Raw genomic sequence first — 21727 nt, forward strand, 5'->3', positions numbered from 1 at the left:
CAAAGCTGGAATGACACTGACTTTGAGTAGTGGCAGCTTGTGATTTGTCTATTTGTTTTCTGCTATTATGTAATTCATTGATGTGATTTGGCTGCTCATTCATGATTTGTCTCTGTTTGACCCGTGTAGATTGGCATTATGAGATTACGATCAGCTTTTATTTGCATTTATGACATGAGAAAGTGTCGCTACACCAGCACTGTTTGCATCTCAAGTCAATTAAGACGTCCTTCACAGAACAGATGTATCCTACAGTGATCATCTAAAATGTCTTGGTTTCCCTAAAGTGCCCTGTGTGCTGAACTAGAGTAGGCTTTTATTTCAAACACATGAAAACTGATCATGGAAATATTTGCAAATACTGTGTAACGTATTTGTCAGATTTTTCTGCTCTGTATTTTCTCTTCCAGTTAAATAAGACTGCTTGCAAATACGTATTTTTCCTCTTTTCTGAAGTGCTATTTATCATACTAGATTGTTTTGGCTTGAGTTGCAGTGTCGGGAGGTATCGGCTGTAGAGATGTCTGCCTTCTTTCCAATATAATGAAACTAGATTTGCATTCTGCTTGTGGTACTCAAAGCGCCAAAAAAAATACATCTGAAAATCTCAACAGCAATGTCTCCTTCCAGAATTCATGACCCAGTTACATGAAGATAGTCCATAAACATTGTTGTTAGCAGTTTCATGTAGGAACTATTTTCTTTCTACTAAATGACACCCAACAACCATACCACTGTGCAAAAGGAAGCGTGCATCTACTGCTAGTTCACTTAGCATTACTGAGCAAGCTTAGACGACTTTATTGATTCCCGGAGGGAAATTTAGTAAAAAAATGTCCGAATTTCCAAAAAAACATCTTGGCGTTGTGGAGTGCCCAGATGCACAGAACAGTATACAATAAAACACTATAAAAACTTTATAGAAAACAATAAAAAAAAAACACATTCAAAGAGCTGCTGCAACAGGCTGCCACTCTCACGGCGCCATCTTGTACTTTCACAAGACAACACAACACAACGTACTTTACGTTACAGCCCAGCTGAGGAGTGCGCCATTAATGTTTACATTTCACACTGTCACAGGCACAAGCCTCTCAGCCTCGATTAGACACCGAAATAATAATAATTGATAAATAGAACTACAGGTAAGAGGAGGTATTTTTGATTTTGGAGATAACTGTCCGTTAAAGAGTACTACCCCGATCTAGCATTGCACTACTGTAATGCTGACAGACTCAAAATGGACAGTTAAAAATAAGAATTCAGCAGAAATATTGTCTTTTATATGAAACCTGGAACCTATAATGCAACTACTCACAATGCAGCTTATAGTTAAGTCAGAGATTTGCATGTGTTATGCTCGTAACAGCTAATGTTGCCTTGAGCCTCAAGCTGGGTGGAGTTCCCTTGTGACCTTTTGACATGAATGAAATTTTTTAAGTTCTTTTTAAAAAAGTTCTTTGACTAATCTTGTGACTTTCATTACTATTAATACAAACTGACAAAATCAGGCTCAGATCTTGCACTGTCTAAAGATAACTCCTCTTCAGAAAGCATCAATGAGCATGACGAACTTGTGAGTGCAGGATCAGATCACAGACCTAGATTAAAAAGACGTAAGAGCGGTTCAAAAAGATTTTTTTTCTTGGTTTACAACAGCGAGAGTAGCCCCATTCACACTGTTGCTCTGATATGAAACTGAACTGGCTTCCCTCTTAATCACACTCCAGTAGTATCCCCATTAAAAAAAAAAAAATAGTAACAATAAGCCAATTCATGTACTTAATTTGACTTCACATGGTTGTTGTTTTTTTTAATTGTCCTGTAATCTTAATGGTTTTTGTTGTTATTAGAAAATCATATTTAACTGTCACAGTCTGGTAATTCTCTGGGATCACAAAATATGTGTATATGTGTGTGAGTGTGTGTGTGGGTATGTCATATCAGTGACCAGCCTTGGTAACAATCCTAACCTCTGTCTCGTTCCTGACCCTCATCTCCAGTGGACAACCAGCACATGCTGCACTACATTCGAGATAAGACGGCGGTCCCATATTTCAGCAACTTGGTCTGGTTTATTGGCAGCCACGTCATCGAGCTGGACAAGTGTGTGCAGACAGATGAAGAGTAAGTGCCGTCTTGCTCAGTGTTTATCAGAGTGATTCTCACTTAGGCCTCTAGGGGTCAGGTATGTCTAGTTTTTGCTCCTTAAATGATGATTCTACTCTTGGGCATGATGCATTGTATACATTGCATTATGAAATACTTAATAAAAATAGCTGAATACAACCTGTAAATTTCCATCTAAGCAGCTTTTAGGCTAGAAAAATGTATTTATCACTATACATCAGTGTCGTAATATACATATTGTGAATCTGTACATACATGAAAATGCCATTTGTTTTAATAACATACAATACTACTACTACTACTATTATTGTTGTTACTATTATAATTATTGCAACCTAATTTATAGAGCATCTTTACAAAAGTTTTATAAGCAAAGCAAAAGCAGAAATAGGATACTAGGAAGGCAATACAACAACAGAAAGCCAAACAGTCCTACTGTACACAAGCCAAACAAAACTAGGGTAGAGTTAGATAAAATTACATAGATAATGCAAGATGCGGGACGCAAACTATCAATATAAATTAATACAAATAAACAGACCATAAATAACAAAACTTTAAAGGCTATTGCAACTTAAAACAAAAAGAAATTAAATAAGTAAAACATTAAAATAAGTTAAATAAAATAATTTAAAAGGCAACATCATATAAAATCAAGTCTATAAAAATGGGTTTTAAAATTGTGATTTAAAAGAATAAATTAAGCATCAACGCCATGAGTTTTTCATGCCTCTCGTTGTGTTGCAGACATAAAAACAGAGGGAAGTTAAGCGACCTGGTAGCGGAGCACCTTGACCATCTGCACTACCTGAACGATATCCTCATTATCAACTGTGAATTCCTTAACGACGTCTTGACCGACCACCTTCTCAACCGTCTGTTCCTACCCCTTTACGTCTATTCTTTGGTTATCCCTGAGACGGTATGTTTCCTTCACCTGATTCTCTACATTATTACATTTTATTTTAGTTTGTCGTTTTCTGTTGATCACTCTAACTAGATCCTCTGATGGCAGGCGCCTGTGCTGATCAGTGGGCTGAGGCTATATAGGCAGGACTCTTTGTTTAACTGTCTTTCTTTCCATCTTGCTACAGGAGTCCCTTTGTGGTGCTTGGTATTTGGTTCTCATTTATTCATTCATTTACTTCAGTAATTCACATGTGGTAAACTTCTCTCCAGATATTGTGACCATTTTGATGTTAGCTGTTTGAGCTAGCCGTAACATAAGAATAGGGGCTCGTCTTTAGTTTGTGTTTAGTTTGTGAGGTCATCTGTGTGAAGGGTGACATGAGAACTTGTAATAATTTTACGCTGACGTTAACTTGCTTGAAATGGAGAGATTTTGTTGTTTAAAACCTGCTTCCTCCGTTCATTACTAAGAAATGTTAACACTAAAATGTAAGCACATGACATGTGATAACACCTATGCACGTATATTTTTCCTGTATGCTAATGTGTTAAACACTGTCAGAGAAACTATGTGTGTGTACATTCAGCTCAGTTGCAGCCTTATATGGGCTAAAAACAAAACAAAACAAAATATATTTTAAAAAGTAATAATTCTTTTCATTATTAATTTAATCTTCTTTTTTTTTTCAAATATTCAATAAATGTTTAGTCTGTCTAATGTCTGAAAACTGTGACAATGTCCTTCACAGTCCAAGGTGACATATTGAAAATGCGTCAAGATATTCCATTTACATTGATATAAATTCATATAAAACTCACATTGACAACTATTTCCAAATTCATGCAAGCAGTGCTGTCACTATTGAATGTGGTTTTCATTTTAATGCGTTATCAGAATGACTTAAAACTTGCTCAACATAGATGATGCATAATGAAACACCCACCCCCCCCAAAGTTACTTAATTTTAAAATGTTAAATGGTTGAGTATTGACAGTGTTAAAATGACGAAGTGGAGGTGCATTCAGATGCTGAGATGGTCTGATGACAAATTATCACCATTCAGATGCCATATAGTATTGCATTCATAAGATACTGTGTTTGGAATATCATGAGGGATAACAAATAATTATCAACCATGGATGTTGTAAAAACTTGTCATACATTTGATGGGTTGTATTGTATGGTCTGTCAAATGCTTTTGAAAATAACAGCACAAAAGGAAGGTTTAACAAAAACAACACTGGTACGACCTATTAAACTATTGATTAATGATTATCAGACTATTAAATCATTCCAGGTCTTTACTTTGTCTTATCTCAACGTATTTCATGATACCTTTCCTTTTCCATTAGGTACTAGCTATGCACCTGCTACATGTATGACACTGACTGGTCTTTAATTGTTCTGTTTCTTTAGTCTGAAGAGCGAAAGATCAACCCTCAGGTGTCCCTCTACCTGCTGTCTCAGGTAAGCAACACACAACAGATGGCCAGCTATTGCTAAAAAACTGGAATATTTTAGTTGTGTGGTTTGATTTTAATCTGCAAGTCATTCTGGCCTTTTAGACTATGCAGGTGTTGTTTGTTACTGTTTATAAATGGTATTACCGGCAAAACTGAAAGTGAAAGCCAACCCCAGATTCACTGTTTTTGCATTTTTTCGGCACTTTGTCCACAACGTGTCCCATACGCGCTCCTTGTTGTTCGCTACGTTTTTATAATGACTTGACGTTTTTATAATGTCTTGTCTTGAGATGAGATGAGAAAATACAGATAGAGGGAAAAGTCTCTGCAGATAAATAAACAAACACCTCGTGTGTCATAGGTGATAATAGAGAACTTACTTTTGTATGAATCTATTGTTTTTTTAGGAAACCCCTTCCTAGTATACCTTTAATCCCTGATCAAATGTGTTAAACACTGAAAAGAAAATTATGCGCACAAAGTAAAATTTCTATGAATCACTTCGGTGAATTTCATGTCAGTTTATTTCCTGCTCTGAAACCCCTGAGGATCCTGAACTCAGTGATATTTCTGTAACAAAAAAAAAAGAGTTTCAGGCACATGTGTGTTGTTTGTTGAGTTAAACCTGTCCAATTAACTGCTTCTGCTTTCAAAGTTTTACTTTAAAATTTAAAGTATCCTGTTCAGACTTTTATTTGACACGTAATACAGTCAAAAGACACAGTTTTGTACAGAGGAAGACATATACGTATATACATACATACGTCATTTCATTTTCGATGAACGGTTCTTCTTTTTAAATATGTTTGTATTATTTTCTTAACTGTGTATGTCTTTTTGTTTTCCAGGTGTTTCTCATCATCCACTATCAGCCAATGGTCAATGCCCTGGCTGAAGTTATTCTCAATGGAGATCTGTCTGTCTTCACACCACAGACAGACATGCCCAGCAAACACAAGAGCACGGTAATTCATACATGTGCACACTCAGAAAAACATAATACCGTCAAACACACTATATACACACACCATACAGACAAACATGGAAAACAGAGCATTCAGAGTGTGAATATAGCAGTAAACCATCATTTGCTTTGTAAAGACATAGTGGAGTAGTGGTTTCCAGAGCAGAGAATGAAGTCACACTACCTCTCTGTGTTGTAATTTGAGCTTCTCTTTTCGTTATTGTGGAAAACGGTCCAGCTGAGAGTGTTTGTTAATGCATGTGAGTTCCTCTGTGTGTGTCTCACCGGTTAGTTAATTGTCGCTGCTCTGCACTGCGCTCATATAGCTGTTACAGCTGATATCGGGAAGGCATCGTCGCAGAGGCATACCACCCTCCGTTGTTGCCTCAGGTTAACAATGTTAGCTTTTTTCGCACTGTATTTATTGTTAGCACTGTTTATGGAATTAGCACTGTTAGCAGCTAGCCGCCAGCTCAGCCACCTCAATCTGGAAAAGTGTGTGCTGACAGTTGCACCGCTGACTCTGAGTCATAGATATGCTCTGAATGCCACATACAGCTCCTTTACAAACCACTAATTGGCAATATACACATGCACTGTACATTGTGATACATAGTCACACTAGAACACTCATATAAACACTGGGACTATAGCGTACAAGCAAGTAATGCACATAAGCACGCCTACGCAGGCGACTACATGGATGCACACAGTTACACACACATAAGACTTGAGAACCAGAAGTGTGTGTAGGTAGTTATGAGATCGTGGGGTCATCGTTTTCTCCATGATTCACCCACAACATGCCAGCTATATGCTAATTATCGACATTGTTTTTTTCTTCTTTACACTCTCTCCCTTATTTCCAGCCTTGGATTGAAACATCCTGACTTCCCCTGCACGTCTGTTTGTATTTACATCTCTATCTTCATGTTATTTCCCTTCTCTTTGCCTTTTTCTATTTCCCCCTTGTCTCCCCCTCATCTGCCCCATCTGACTCATGTCATTTTCTAACTCTGTCTTCTGCTCATTTTCTTCTTCTACTGTGAATACAGACTCTTCACTTCCCCTCCCTCTCTCTCTCTCTTCTTAATTTTTTGACCATCTGTTTGTAAAGCCAGGTGGGTGTTGTTGAGGTGGTGAGCATTTCTGAGAACCCTTGTGGTTATTCTCTGTGTTGTGTGTATGCGTGTGTATGCGTGTGTATGCGCGCACGCGTGTGTGTGTGTGTGTGTGTGTGTGTGTGTGTGTGTGTGTGTCAGTGTCAGTCAGACCTGTGGCTGTTGTAAGAAGCAGCCTACCTTTTCAGTGAATGTGCATCTAGGCGTGATGTCTTGACAGCGTCGGTCTACCACAGCAGACCCAAACAAGTCCCTACTACCAGCTTTTCATTGGGCCATGCTTTTCCCTGTCTCTGCATCTTTTGGACTTTAAAATCTGCCACGTTTCATTTTTGAAATATTGTGTTGAGTAGCTTTTTTTTTCTAAATTTTAAGTATGAATATATTAAGTTTAAGACAGTATCTATATATGTACTTTAGAAGCTACAGAAATAGAAAAAAAATAAACTTCACACTTAAAATAAACTAGAGAGATATGATTGAGATAGGCTTTTTTTAGACCAGTAATCCAGCTAATTATCTGAGTTAGGTCCTGTGTTTTTTCACTTTATTTGTTTTCTGCTGTTCTGCCACTAATCCACTTGATAGTTTGCCTTTCTTTAAGGCACAACAGCATTCAGCATGGCCCATAACTTGAATTAATATTTTTTCTACTTAAGAGTCAAATAAGCTTTATTATTCTAAATAAATGACTGGTTACTTATTCAAACCACTGAGTTGCATTAACCTGAAGTTTAGTTTTATTTAGGATCCCTATTAGCTGCATCATAGCTGCCGCTATTCTTCCTAGAGTCCGCTACATATAATGTACAATAACAGTGATGTATACATAACAGTGATGTGTGCATCTTTACTTTACTTATTGCTTATTGCTTGTGCACATACCTGTGTTCAAATGTTTGTTCGTTCTGCATGATCCCAGGCACGTAAGACACCTGTGTTTGAGCAAAATGATTTTTTATGGGAAAAAAATCTTTCTAAATCAGATGTGGCCTAAGAGGTGATTAAATAGTTGTACAAAAGAATATTCTTTTCTTTTTTCTTTTTTTAACATGCGCTGGATTGCGGATATGAACTGTTTCCGCCACATCAGATAGATGTGACAATGTGTTATTGTTTGATTTATTGTAGATGAAACAGCGACAGATGAGGCATGGGCCCTGTTTCTGCTCAGGTGGTCATATGCTTCCTGTTTGTCTGTGATGTGGCAGGAAATTAGGTCACATGATGAAACACTGACAGGGCTGGCGCACCTAACCCAAATCTCTTTCCTGGAAAAAGTATCTCTCTCTCTCTCTCTCCTACATGTGTTTACTTGCAAGTGCACCAGTAAGATACATAATGTCAACATCTGCATGTCTGCATCTTTTTTTCGCTAAAAGCACATGCAGCTGTTTTTGTTGTGTGCATTTGAAGTTTATCTTTATCTTCTTTCTGCACATGGTGCCCTATTTTGTTGTGCTGTTGGGTGTCTCTGTGTGTGTGTGTGTGTGTGTGTGTGTGTGTGTGTGTGTGTGTGTGTGTGTGTGTGTGTAGGTTTGCCTTGCATGCTCCATGACCTCCATTAATTTCTCAGCATAGGCTCAGTGTGAGCGGTTTACCAGAACATAGTCAGCAACAGGTGCAACACACACTATTGCTGGTCTGTGGTTTGTGTCTGACAGCATACACACCATTTTTTAGCAGCAACTATAGTTCAAGCCTAGGACATACCCAGCCATACAGATGGATGATACAGATATCAGTGTTTTTGTTGACTGGCTACAGGGAGGATTACAAAGACATTTTTAATTATTCTGTGGAAATTAGTAGAATTAGCGGAGAAGGCCTTTAGCTTTATCATGTTTTAGGTAATAGTCAAAAACTAGGGCTGACTTCATCTGAAACAAACATTTAAAAGGCAGAATTTAATCTTAAATTCCCACTTTTCTGTATTATTTTGTCTCAATCCCATTATGGAATTCCTCTGTGAATACCTCGCCACAGAGTGCGCTGAAACTAAGGCGTTCTCAAGTGTTTATGCCTAATAAGACCACCTTTCCTCTCATGGAAACTTGAAGACAAGCCAAAAAGGAAGACAAGAGTGGGTGTGGGAGAAAGGGATTACAGAGAAGGGCGAAACAAAAATTAAAACTTTTAGTTTTGATTAATTTGACACACAGCTCCTTTCAGTAAGTGTGTATGCTGAGAAACTGCAGCTGTTCGTGGCACATAAGGAAGAGGGGCCTTCATCCTCTGACACTGCAAACCACGTATATGTGTGTACCTACATGTTCACGTGTTCACGCTTGGTGGTTTGTGTTAGCATAAGAAGCGAAGTGAAATAGGGCCACCTAGTTTCACCTTGTCTTCTTCAACAAAATTTAACCTCTGTATAGAAACAAAACCACAAAAGAAGGATCACCGTGGTATTCAGTGGCCCTTTTTTGCCAGCACCATTGGACTCTGTACAGTCTTGATCTGTTTGTTACTGTTGTAGATGGAGATCCACACACCAGGGAGCTCCCATTAAAGGATTTTTATTCTGCAAACACAAGTGACGTTTTGAACCAATATACTCTCCCTCAGACCTTTAGTTCGTGTTGGATCCAGCACCCACTACAGGATGTGTGTGTCTAATTTTGAATTTGTGTTTGTTACTGTTAGCTATTACTGAGTCCATATAAACCTGAGCCCAAGCTCCTCATTACTTTCTTTTTTAGATATGTAGTACGGCCGTAGTTATTCATAAAGTTTATTAAATTATTTTAATCTGAAGCTTTGCAGCAATTTTATGATCAGAATTAGCAATAGAAGTGCGCCTCAGTAGCTCAACTAGTAGAACGTGCGCAACGTATACTAAGGCTGTTTCCTTGTTGCAGTGGCCTGGATTAATTTCCAACCAGGGGCCCTTTGCTGCATGTTGCCCCCTCTCTGTCATTCCCCCCTTTCCTGTCACTCTTCACCTGTACTCTCCATTTAAGACAAAAGGCCCACAAAATAACTTTACAAGAAAAGAATTGGCAGAAGTAGTTATCATTGTCATCATGATCACTTAGTTTTACTGTAAGTCGGTGTTGACGTCTCTGCGCAGCATCTTATCATTTACCAACTGCACCAGTTTCCTGTGTGCATATCTGCGTTCGTTTTAAAGTTGAGGGCTGTATGTGAGAATTTTGGTTATTTCTAGCTCTAGTACTGCCTCTCTAAAGTGACCTCAGAGCCAGTTTGTGTGTGTGTCAAGTGGTCATTTTTGACTGATAAAAAGTATCAGGGAGGAAGAGGCTTTTGTGTGTTAGCAGACTTAGATCAACAAGATAGTGCAAGAAGTGTTTGCCTTGTGGCTCGGTATTTGTGTGCATGTGTGAGACAATCATTTGCACATCAGTGGTGTTTTGTGTATTATGCGTGTTTATGTGTGTCAGTTTTTTGCACGCACTTCTGCCAGTAAAAGGGTGACAGTAATATCGCTTCCTGGAAACAGGAAAGTTAGTTTCTTCTTAGTATCCTGCTTCTGAGTGTCTTTCCCTCAGAATATCACTACCTAACAGGTTACACTCCTCCCATTTTTTAATCACGTGTTTAGAGCCTTTTCTGAGCCTTTTATCTGCCTTTTGTATTCAGCACATACTGAGAGGTACGGTGCAGAGTTACTACTGTGATACCACTATAAATGTCAAAAACCAATAAGCAAAGTTATGGAGTGGCAACTGCTTTATTTTAACCTAAAGCACATGATAAAAAATGCTTTCACAATTTCATGATCACCAGAAAGAATTTTGACATATTGTCAAAATAATAACTTGTCACTCTCAGTCATATGTTGTCTTGCCATCTCACGCCCTTGTCTCTGTGTTCTTCTTTAACCCCCAGGCCAGTGCAGGAGGTGTACGTCGCTTCACCAAGCCCCCTGAGTCTCTGGAGCGCTCCCTGGAGCTATCCCGCCACCGTGGCCGCAAGAGACCTCAGAAGAGGCCAAACTACAAGAACCTAGGCGAGGAGGAGGATGACGAAAGGGCTGGGGGAGGGGGAGGAGGCGGCGGCGGAGTAGGAGCAGAGGAGGGCTGGGACGACGACAGCAGAGGAGGAGAGAGGGAGGGAGGCCGAGAGAGGGAGAAGGGAAAAGGTACAGAGGGAGTAGGAGGAGGAGGAGGTGGGAGTTCTAAGGGAAGCAGAGCAAGTGGGGAGACGGCGGAAGGTGAGTGTGTGTCTCACTGGACACAGCAGTACGAGACTGTTTGTCAGTGTTTCTTTACTCCCATCAATCAGACACAGTCTCCCATGATGCACCCTGGTTACCCAACAGCCACCACAGCAGCAGCCCTTGTCTCCAAACAGAAAAGAGAGAAATTAACTCTTTAAAAGTCAGAATAACTAAAGATGACATCAGACATTTTGTTTGCCTGAAGGGATGGGAATCGAAAGACAGTTTTACGTTGTCCAATCCATTGGAATCGTATGCCTCCAAGCTTATCAATTCCTCTTAAAGATGCCGGCATGTTTTTCTGCAAAATAGTGACGTCAAACTCATGCATCTACGCTGCTGGAAACTCGCAACAAGAAGTCATAGCGTAGAGGAGAAAATTGCCCAAAGTGTGACTTAATTTCATGAAGAAGCTTGACAAGAGTACTCTAGTGTGACATTAATGTTACATGTGCAACACAAAATCATACTGTGTGATGAGTTAAATTACCACAGCAGTACCCAACAGATGTATTTTTAATAAATGCTGCTCTGTAACACAGACCTGTCGCTGCGTATTCAGCCTGCATCAGACCCGTTCATATGAGTCAGCCGCCCTGTCACTCTGTTTGTCTCTGTGAGTCAAGAATCCAGTCTGCAGTGTAATTCACACACTTGCTAATCCAGAGAATTATAGAGTAACTCTGGGCTACATGATCAAAGAAAGTCTTTCTCCTTTGTTATAAGAACATTTTCTTTGTAGATTTTATGTGACTAAGGAAACCTAAATGAAAGATAAAAACAGACATTAAAACAGTGAAAACACCCTTTCCTCCATACAGAAAATTGTCCAGGTATTGATCAAGAAACAGAGCAATCAGTAGAACTGATAATAGCATAATGAAATCTGATCAATTCCCATCCCTAGTCGCCTAATTCAGTGTGCACATGACTGTTACTGTCACCTCTATGCATTTACAGTTTCATCAGTAAGAGGCATGAATGATTCCTGAAAAAGGAAAAGTGTGAAAACCAACAACATGTTGTTATCTTGTTGAAGAACAGCGTTGAAAGTAAAGCTAAACAATGCAGAAGAAAAACTGCAGAGAGAAAATGAATAGATTTGAAAATTCCTCTTTGCCTGATTTGGAGATGAGGCCTCCCTCTTATAGCTGCTTCCCCTGTTTGGCACCTTTTTAATTTCCCCATGGTTACCACTGACCACACGCCCAACACAATCTCCATGGCAGCCAATTGTCCATTTCCACGGTGACACACCATCCATCCTGTGCTCCTCACCTCTCCGCCTGTCTCACTCCTGCTCCGTGTGCATGTATGTGTTTGTTAGTGTCTGAGTGTGAGTGTGTGTGTTAGGTCAAAATACCATTTCACTCGTCTGAAGTGATTCTTTCTTTGACTGAATAGAGACTCTTTTTGCAGAGAGTCTGTGTACAGACCTTCACAATTGTAACTGCTTCTAAAGTGCAAATGCACATATTGTTTTTGGCTGCATGGGTTTTAACACCAATAACATTGTGGGCGACAGAGGAACAGTTAGTTTCAAAATCAGACATATGCCACTGAAGGTGGTAACAAGACACCCACCCCATTTAACTGATTGATAAGAAAAGAGATCAAATGGACTTTTTGAAAGATAGACGGTAATTTACTGTAGGTGACATTCTGAACATTTTAATCCTATTAAATAGTACATTTTATGCACTAAACAATGCATTTGCAAATTTATTCCCTAATCAAAAGTACACAGACACTGATGCTGTGATTGGCTGATCTCTGCTGCCTAAAACATTTTAGCATGTTTTTGAGGCTGTGAAGGTTGAGAAGGAATCACCTCAGACTTTTCACTCATATTCACTTGGTGACAAGACCTAATTTTGTCTTTAAATGATGTGTGTTTTTGTTCAGGAAGTGCGATGTGAATATAAATATGTTTCCCAAAAAATGTTGCTTTTATGGACAATTATGTAAGTAGGTCCAAAGTATGCGTGTGTGTGTGCACACAGAGATAGAGATGGTGGTGATGGAGAAGTGTATGGTGTCGGAGCTGACGGAGCAGAACATCACTGACGAAGAGAAGACGGCTGCAGCCACACGCACACACACACAGAGGAGCAGGTACACGTACACACGCATCTGAACACATCAAACTGTTATTTTAGCCTAGATGTGGAAATAATGAACACGAGGAAAGACACAATTGTTTCTGGATTGATTATATCTTTTCTCTCTGCAGACCGTTCTTAGACATGGTATACAGCGCTCTCGACTGCACCAGTGATGACTACCACGCCCTGTTTGTCCTCTGCCTGCTTTATGCCGTGTCGCACAGCAAAGGTTGGCCTCTCTTTTCATTTATACACATGTACATGATGTGGTTGGTTATAGTGGGTTGTTCTAGATACCTGCTAAATGAAGGCAACTGGCATCTGTATAGGAGGTCCATATAAGCTGCGCACAGCTGCTTTTATTTCTAAAAACAGAACTGACTGAGGATGCTTTTACACCTTGCCTGCTTCATTCAGTTGAGAAACTAAAGAGATTTTTTCCTACTTAGTCCAGTTTATTTGGACTGGTGGCAAAGCAGTCATTCAAACTCTTCTGCAGACCAAACAGACTGCTTAAAACAGCGAGTCTTTTCGCTGTCAAGGGGACTCACACTTTTAGCATAATTTTAAAGCTGATCTACAAATAAATCAATCTACAAATTATGAAATCTGTTCAGGAAGCACTCTTATAATAGATCCTGTAAGACCAAGTACGCTGTGCTTGTATCCAACTCAACATGTCTCTATAACAGAGGGATATGTTGTTTTACGTGAGTCCTCATTTTCCTCATTACTTCAATGAAGGTGGCGAGTACAATCTTAGTGTGCAACTCCAGGTTGAAATATATTATAATCTGAGAACCCAACTTTATTTAAATGAGGTCACTTCTCAGGTTTTTTTCTGGATTGGACACAGACCAAGACGGTGTACTATCATCACAGTGTTCGAGTTTATGCCAGCAAATCTGTTTGCAGCTTTTTCCTGACCCTGTCTGCCTGCCTGTTCGCCCGTTTATGTGTAGGCATAAACCGAGATCTTCTGGAGCGTTTGCAGTTGCCGGTTCCTGACCAGGAGAGGAGCTCCTACAGCCTGGTACTGGTGGAGAGACTGATCAGAGTTATGAGCCAGGCTGCACAGCCAGGTAACACACACACACTTATCTAAAATACTAATACAAACCAGTCCTTGGTGAATTCCTGTTTGGATTTCCTTTACCTTACATTTGTTTGTTTATGTATGTATGTATGTATGTAGACACATGCTTAAGAGAAATATGATCTTACTGTTTTCTCCCTGCTTGAAAAGTAACAGCAGCTGTGCTCGAAAGAATTAAAAATCAACTCTATGTCTGTGACTGTATCTTTAGCCCTTTGAAATTTGAGCAGAATTGGTTGTTTTTTTTCCGTCCGTCCGTCCGTCCTTCCATCCGTCCCTCTCCCCCATCGCTGGTATTAGACAATAGAAATAAAGAAAGAAAGAAAGAAAAAGGGGAAAAAAAGACATAAAACAAGAATCCAGATGCATTGATCCTCTCCTGGAATGGATCTAGACATGGGAGACTTAGCCAAAACAGGCGGGTCTCCCATGTCTAGATCCACTAGACATGGCTGTGATGACTATAAAATTAACATAGGAAAAGATATATCATTCTGTCATATGATATTTTCTTTAAGCTGAACATATGGACAAGGACACATTCTGTATGAACACTACTTGTATTATGAAAAGTTATTTTCAAGTGACTGTAAATGTAATAGAGCATGTTGTTAGACACGTAGCTCGTAAAACATTTCATGTTATGAACACATTTACGTCTTTTCATTACATATTTGATAAAAAATGTACTTAACTTTGTAGAAACAAAATGGAACTACAGTGTGTTATCCTCATTAGTTATTCATTTATTTCTTGTGTGTGTGTGTGTGTGTGTGTGTGTGTGTGTGTGTGTGTGTGTAGATGGTAAAGTGCGTCTAGCTACCCTGGAACTGAGCTGCCTTTTATTAAAGCAGTCGGTGCTGTCTGGAAACAACTGTATTATCAAAGACGTTCATCTGGCCTGCCTGGAGGTACAGCACACACAAATGTACACGCTACACTCATGCAAACAGATCCATCTATGGTTGGGTACTGAACTCTGTGCTTTTCAGGGTAACAGCCATATTACTTGGTACTACAAAATACTGATTCATGTTGAATTCAATCAGTGACATATTTCAGTACCTGAGAGCACACCTGGCTGAGAACACTGGGTTTAGACAGGAGGTGGAAGGGCTTCCAAGGGTCCCGAAGCCTCCCGGCAAGATGAAATAATTATTTCAGCACAAATAGTTTCGGTGTCTAGTCCATTTTCTTTTCTATTTTAATTTTAGAAATTTCCTAGCAGGCCTGTCACTGCTGTTTTTGATTGTGTTTTTTAAATTGCACATCTATTCTACATATTTCACAGTTGTCGCTTAACAGAGAGCTAGAGAGACAAGCAAGCAGACACACAGACAGACTGACAGACAGACAGAGACTTAGCTCTACATGTGAATTGAAAAGAGCAGAGGGGCCAAATCACCCTAATGATGTGAAGCACACAGAGAAAGAGAGCAAGACTATATCACCCCCAGAGCTTGTTCAAAAATTATGTTTTTGTTATTACAGGGAGTGCAATACCACAAAAAGTTACCGTTGGGTACCAATACAGAATTCTAGGTATCAAGTCAAATGTGAGCAATATCCAACGTTTTGACATCCATAGCAGTAAAGCATCTCCTTTACACTGAACTTCATCATTTCCTCAGAACTAGTAGCTGCAGGGTTTCTCAGTGAGTACTACTTTGTGGTAATGAAGGCAGACTTTCTTCAGTAGGGACAAACCAGACTTTAACTCTCATCCAGCACTCTTCCCAATCTCTACATCTCATGTCATTAATTGTCTTCTCCTCCTCATTCACTCCCTCTGACTCCTCTTCCTCTCTTCACAGCACAGCACTTGTTTTTTATTATCTTCACTCTTCTGAGAAATGTTTTATTTCCTCTTCTTACTTGAGAGTAATTCTCCACGCCCCCCTCTCTTTCGCTCTCTCTCTCTCTCTCTCTCTCTCTCTGTCTCTTTCGCTCTCTCTGCATTCCTGTTCTTCGGGCGTTACAGAAAGTAGTTGTGCTACCGTCTGTGTGATGTTATTTTGTTGGGATTTGAAAAAAAATCACTATCTGATGTAACAGAATTTCAAAGTGAACTGAAACCTTCCCATAGTCGTATTTTTCTGAGACTAGATTTCACCTGCGTTTGATATTAGTCAGTAAAACATCACTAGGGGTTTGTGCTTTAATAATTTCCCATTATTGAAAAGCACCTTTCAATTATGACGGTGCTCCTTTGGCTGGAACTGTAAAATGTTGAGGGTTTTTTACATCATTGTTTTAAGTCAAAGTTTATTTTGCCTAACTTGGATACAATTCTAGAGAACCAGCCTTGAAATCATGTTATTGACATTATTTCAAATCAGCCATGACTCCACTTATTCCCCTTCCTTCCTGCTATGGGGAAATAGCTGACTAGTCCTATTACTATTCCCTGACAGGAAATTGGCCAGCATTTCCGGGTTTATTTTGTTTAATATTAATCACACTCGACTTCTTTCCTTGTCAAAGGATTACTGTAACTAAAACTACCTCATTCTAATGCAACTGTGGGAAGAGCCCTGATTATAAGATAAGATAAGATAAGATCAGATCATCATGAAGGGGAGATTTTGCCTCTGTGTTAGTGCCACACACAGCTGCAGCAAATAAGTCAGTACAGTGGTACACCAAGGACACAATAATGATGTAAAATATTGCAAAAGTCTTGTGAGATAAAATATATGAATACATAGGCATCATAAAAACCAGGACAAAATTATAAAAATAATGCATGAAACTAAATGCAATAATGCCTCCTTGCTTATGAACTACATACCTAAGGATGGAACTGTTGTCTTGTTAAGTAGAGTCATAGACATTTGGAGGAAAGAAAGCTTAAAGTGGTTGTTAGAACTTTCCTTCCTCCAACTCTTGATGTGAAATGGGTAAACCAGGGAGGCATTTACTGATGTTAAAGGAAAAGGCCTCATGTAACAGCACTGGAATGGCATAATTGTAGACAGATGCAGATTCCTATCATGTTGTATCACCAGTAGTTAGATATGACAGGTCTCACCCTTTCTCAGAAACAGCAGTTAGACTGTTAGTTGGAATTACTCAGTACGTTTACATGCACAGCTTAGTCGTGCCACAGTAATAACTCAATTAGGCCATTAAATTGGACTTCTGTTCTTGTCCCAGTATACAAGAACTGCGGGAGAATCAATTTATTGATGGAAGTATGTACAACTCTGCCACAGAAGGTGGAAATATGCCCTGTTTCAGCTAGCTGCAATAAACCTCTAATATTTATACAGTCTAAGATATAGACTGAATCACAGTTTTAACTGTTTATTTACAATAACTTAGAGGTAGAAAATCGCTGCATCACGTACATATAATCAAACGGCGCTGAGCAAACTCTGCCTTCACTGATTAGTTTTAAGCCACCTAAAAAATCAGTATCAGTCTAGCAACACTAGAATATTTTAACTGCTTAACCTTGACATAAGAAAACCCTTACTGATGGGGATTTGACACCATTATATCAAAAACACCACACTCCATTGAGGAAGTGCACAATTAAACTGATATTGTTTTTTTAGGTGGCTAAAAGACACAGAAGTACATCGCTTTAATTTCCATTTTGGTGTTGTGGGACTGTAGTTTATTTTTTCAGTATAAAAGAAGTATAAAAGTATAAAATAATACCATTTAAACTTCTTTGTCCCTCAGATAAGCCAAAATTAAAAACACAACCCTCTTGAATATGTTACTTGTGTGTGCGTGCGTGTGCGACATGCCTGATCAGACCATGTATTTGCAATCATCTCCTACTGTTTGTCTTTGCAGGGTGCAAGAGAAGAAAGTCTGCATTTACTGCGAAGATTCTATAAGGTGAATGTACACAGTAACGCGTACCCTGTCACATAACCAGATATTTATCTACCCAGTGCACACAAACATGCACCACTAACCTACATAAATATGTGCTTCTCTCCCATCCACCAACACATACTGTATATACTCTATATATATATATACACAAAAACAAGTTAACTTAAAAACACACTGTAACAAACAGACTGACTCTGTATTACATATGACATTAATGCAAAATATGCAGCATTTTGCAGAGTCAAAAGGATTTTAGCTGTCAGTCTTACCATGAAAAACTTGCTATTGTTGCTGCTCAGACAGACACTTCTGCTGGGACAGGCAAACAAACAATAATAATACAACAATAATAAGGAAAATAAACCAAAAGATTAAAGAGGCAGAACGGTAAACAGAGAATCTTTTGTTGCTACTGGTTCTTCCTGAGGGGCATGTCACAACAAAAGCTGATCACAATCTACCTGTTAAGTCTCTTTTGTCTGTGTGTGTGAGTGTATCCACTTATTATAACTGAAACCGTTTCCCTGAGGATGTAAAAGGTAAAACTGAAAGTGCTCTCCATGTATACTATAAAACATCAGATTTATACACATAGGCAAAATGCTTTCGGTGCAGTCAGTGCTTTCTGTTTCTCTTTGAGTGTCTTTGGATATCAGTTTTGGAATCAGTCAACAGAGTCAAGTGTGCTTACCTCATAATACGACCTCATGGATCATGAAGGACAAACAGAGGCAGACAAGTTCTAGTTCAGCATTTGGGAAAATGTCACTTTGATCAATGTGCTGACTTTAAAAATATATATATATTTTTTTTTTTTTTTTTAAAAAAAAGGGCTTCCTGATGAAATAAATGCTCATTTGTTAACTATCTTTTTGTTCTCAGCAGATCATGGAAAAAAAAAGTTTAAATGATTTTCAAATCCTGCTTTAACTAATTCTTCCACTCCGACTTATCCTCTCAGTTTGGATGACAGTGAAACAGTATAGCTACTTTCTTTAAGAAGAGGAAACAACATTTGACTAATAAATCTCATTAAATGAAACATTTATTTGATTAAAGTTTATCTGGATTAAAGGATCATTAATCTGACAGCTGAAATCTGAGAAGTGCTTCCTAATATAAATAATCACGATTATTTCTCGATTAATAATTTCTTTTTAATATTAAACCATATTATTACAATTTCATTTAGCATTGCATTCACTAATTCAAGAACACCTTTACAAGTATTGTGTCAGATTTTAGTTGGAATGTTTTGGATGTATAAGTGTGGTTCCACAAAGACAGAGAGTTTATCATTAATATTATATAAAATTCACATTAACCTATAAGCAATCATTGTCTTGTATGCTTAGATGCTTAACTATGCATGCCCAAGCTGCTTGTCTTATCTGTCAAGCATTTCCTGTTTTGGATACAAACATTGCTTTGTTGATGGAACGTCATTTAGGAAAACCTCTCCCAAGGTTTGCAAGAAGGGGGCCAGCAACAGTTTCATATCCCCAGATAAAAAAAACTGTTGTTTAGTAAGTCACTGGTTTATGTGCGTCAGTAGAAGAATGTCGTAACACTTGGAGGCTGTCCAGAAATATGACCATGAACACAAACAAAAAGAAAATTAACAGCATTCTTCCCACAGCAAACAGTACTTATTACAAAGTGCTGTGAGAATGTGTTGACTCCCATATACTATTTTTCAACAACCTGCATGCACAGAACTGCAGACAGATGAGTCAATTGTGAGTATATGATACTGGCATGGGTTATGAGTCATGTCGTATGACCTAGTGGTGAAAAGTAGGAAAAGTTGAAAGAAGTACTTGAAGCAAATGAGTCTTTTTAGTATACAGCGGTGGCTTGTTAAGAAGAAGATCCATCTGCATTCTTCAAACACAGTCTGTAAGTCAGATCCATCTCTCGCTCCTCTATAGCTCAAAACTGCCTGCTAAATATGGTCTCTTCTGGCTCCAAAAAGTCAAGGTGGGGACGACTGAAATGCTGAATTCAACACTTTAAAATGCTACTCCAAAAACCAATGGGTGACGTCACAATAGCTACATCCATTTTATGCAGTCTACTGGGCTTATATATAGCAGTGACATTGTGCAGAAAATACATCAAGTCATGTGGAAAACAAGTTTTTAGAAGGACTTGGGGAAATAGCAATTTAGAGGCTAAAACATACCTGCTTGGATCAAAATTTGAGTTTTCAGGTTTGAATTCTTAAGCAACATTACTGGGAAGCTACGGAATGATATAAAAACCTAAAAAAAATAATAATAATAATGGAGCCGCTAGTTAAGTTTCATCAGAGTTTTAGTTGATAGAGAATGTGTACAGAAACATTCCAGTATGGCCCACAACTTTAAAATCAGTATGTTACGACTTTTACTATTTAGTATTGGCTGCTTTGGCACTGTTCCAGGATGATGGTTAACAAGAAAGGGTGTAGAGGAGTGAGTGGGTATGCATGCATGATGTGTAATATGTATTTATCATACAGAACAGTGTGTCCATAGAGATTATGCATACACACTTATTGTGTGAATACATCTAACATTTTGACAGCTGAGTTCACTTTATGCAAAAAGGCAGTGAAACTCTGAAAATCACGAGCCATCTGAAAATTCACTGTAAATGTTTTGTCCACACATTTTCTGCAGTATTTTTAATTTACCAGTTGTTTCATGTCATTACAGGGCGAGGAGATCTTTCTGGACATGTTTGAAGATGAATACAGGAGCATGACGGTTAGTTGGCCTTTTAAAAAATGTAGCATGATTGACCTGAGCTTACAGAAAAAAATTCCAGTGTTCGTAATGTTTGTGCGGTGCTGTGCGTGGGCTTGTCTGGACTTGTGCATGTGTGTATGTTGCAGAGTAAACCGCTGAATGTGGAGTATCTAATGATGGATGCCTCAGTGCTGCTGCCACCCACCGGGACCCCTCTGACTGGCATTGACTTTGTAAAGAGACTGCCCTGCGGTGACGTAGAAAAGACACGCAAGGTATGTTCACACACACGCACGCACGCTTAAGCTTAGTCTACATTACTAAGTCTATGCATCTAACACTTAAGTCTGAAATCAGTGACTCTCAGAAATGTAAGATTGTGGGAAAGTCGGGTCTTGTACTATAAATATGAATTTCGTCTTGATGCCATATGCAAATTTAAGTAGAACTATTTTTACTTAGAGAATTGTTGACATTAAAACATCAGGGTAATTGCACTGTAACACACATACCAGGTGCATCTCACGTCACATTCCTTTGGTTTGGTGCTCTGCCAAAAAAGCATCCATGATGCACACAAACTGCAGCACTACAAAGCTCAGATGAAAGATGAAACGCATTAACCTGATTCTGACAGTGACAAAAACACTGTAAGGCTGACGTATCAGCCTCACCTATTGTTCTCTAATGGCATTTTTTTTGGAGCGTTGTCATGCTTAAATTCTTATATTGGCTTGTTGTAACTGTATGTTTTAGACAGGAAAGTGGATTTAAATGGACAGTTCACCCCCAAATCAAAAATACATATTTTTCCTCTTACCCTTATTGCTGTTTATCAGTCTAGATTGTTTGGGTGTGGGTTGCAGAGTGTTGGAAATATTGGCCGTAGAGACGTCTGCCTTCAGTCTAATATAATGGAACTAGATGGCACTCGGCCAAAAAAATACATGAGAAAACTCAACAGCAATGTCTCTTTCCAGAAATCATGACCTGGTTACTCAAGATAATCCACAGACCTTGTTGCAAGCAATTTGATTTTTTTCTGTCCAAACCACACCCGCTTATGGAATCACCACGCAGCAGGAACGCATATATCTATTCATGGACGAGAGGCTTGTGCTGGTGACTGCACGAGATGAATGCAAACATTAATGGCATCCTCCTGGACTGA

General features: G+C 38.8%; 1 protein-coding gene across 1 annotated transcript in view; it reads left to right on the forward strand.

The window, feature by feature from the left end:
- Positions 1–21727, forward strand: part of clec16a (C-type lectin domain containing 16A) — a 49559-nt gene that overhangs the window by 9877 nt on the left and 17955 nt on the right. The window contains exons 7-18 of the mRNA XM_042504234.1: positions 2004–2127; positions 2878–3052; positions 4457–4507; positions 5352–5468; positions 10441–10765; positions 12775–12886; positions 13005–13105; positions 13839–13958; positions 14774–14883; positions 17780–17824; positions 20524–20574; positions 20703–20831. Coding sequence (XP_042360168.1) covers positions 2004–2127; positions 2878–3052; positions 4457–4507; positions 5352–5468; positions 10441–10765; positions 12775–12886; positions 13005–13105; positions 13839–13958; positions 14774–14883; positions 17780–17824; positions 20524–20574; positions 20703–20831 — 1460 coding nt within the window. The remainder of the gene's footprint in view (positions 1–2003; positions 2128–2877; positions 3053–4456; positions 4508–5351; positions 5469–10440; positions 10766–12774; positions 12887–13004; positions 13106–13838; positions 13959–14773; positions 14884–17779; positions 17825–20523; positions 20575–20702; positions 20832–21727) is intronic.

Source organism: Plectropomus leopardus, chromosome 17, assembly GCF_008729295.1.
Source record: "Plectropomus leopardus isolate mb chromosome 17, YSFRI_Pleo_2.0, whole genome shotgun sequence".
Lineage (NCBI taxonomy): Eukaryota > Metazoa > Chordata > Actinopteri > Perciformes > Serranidae > Plectropomus > Plectropomus leopardus.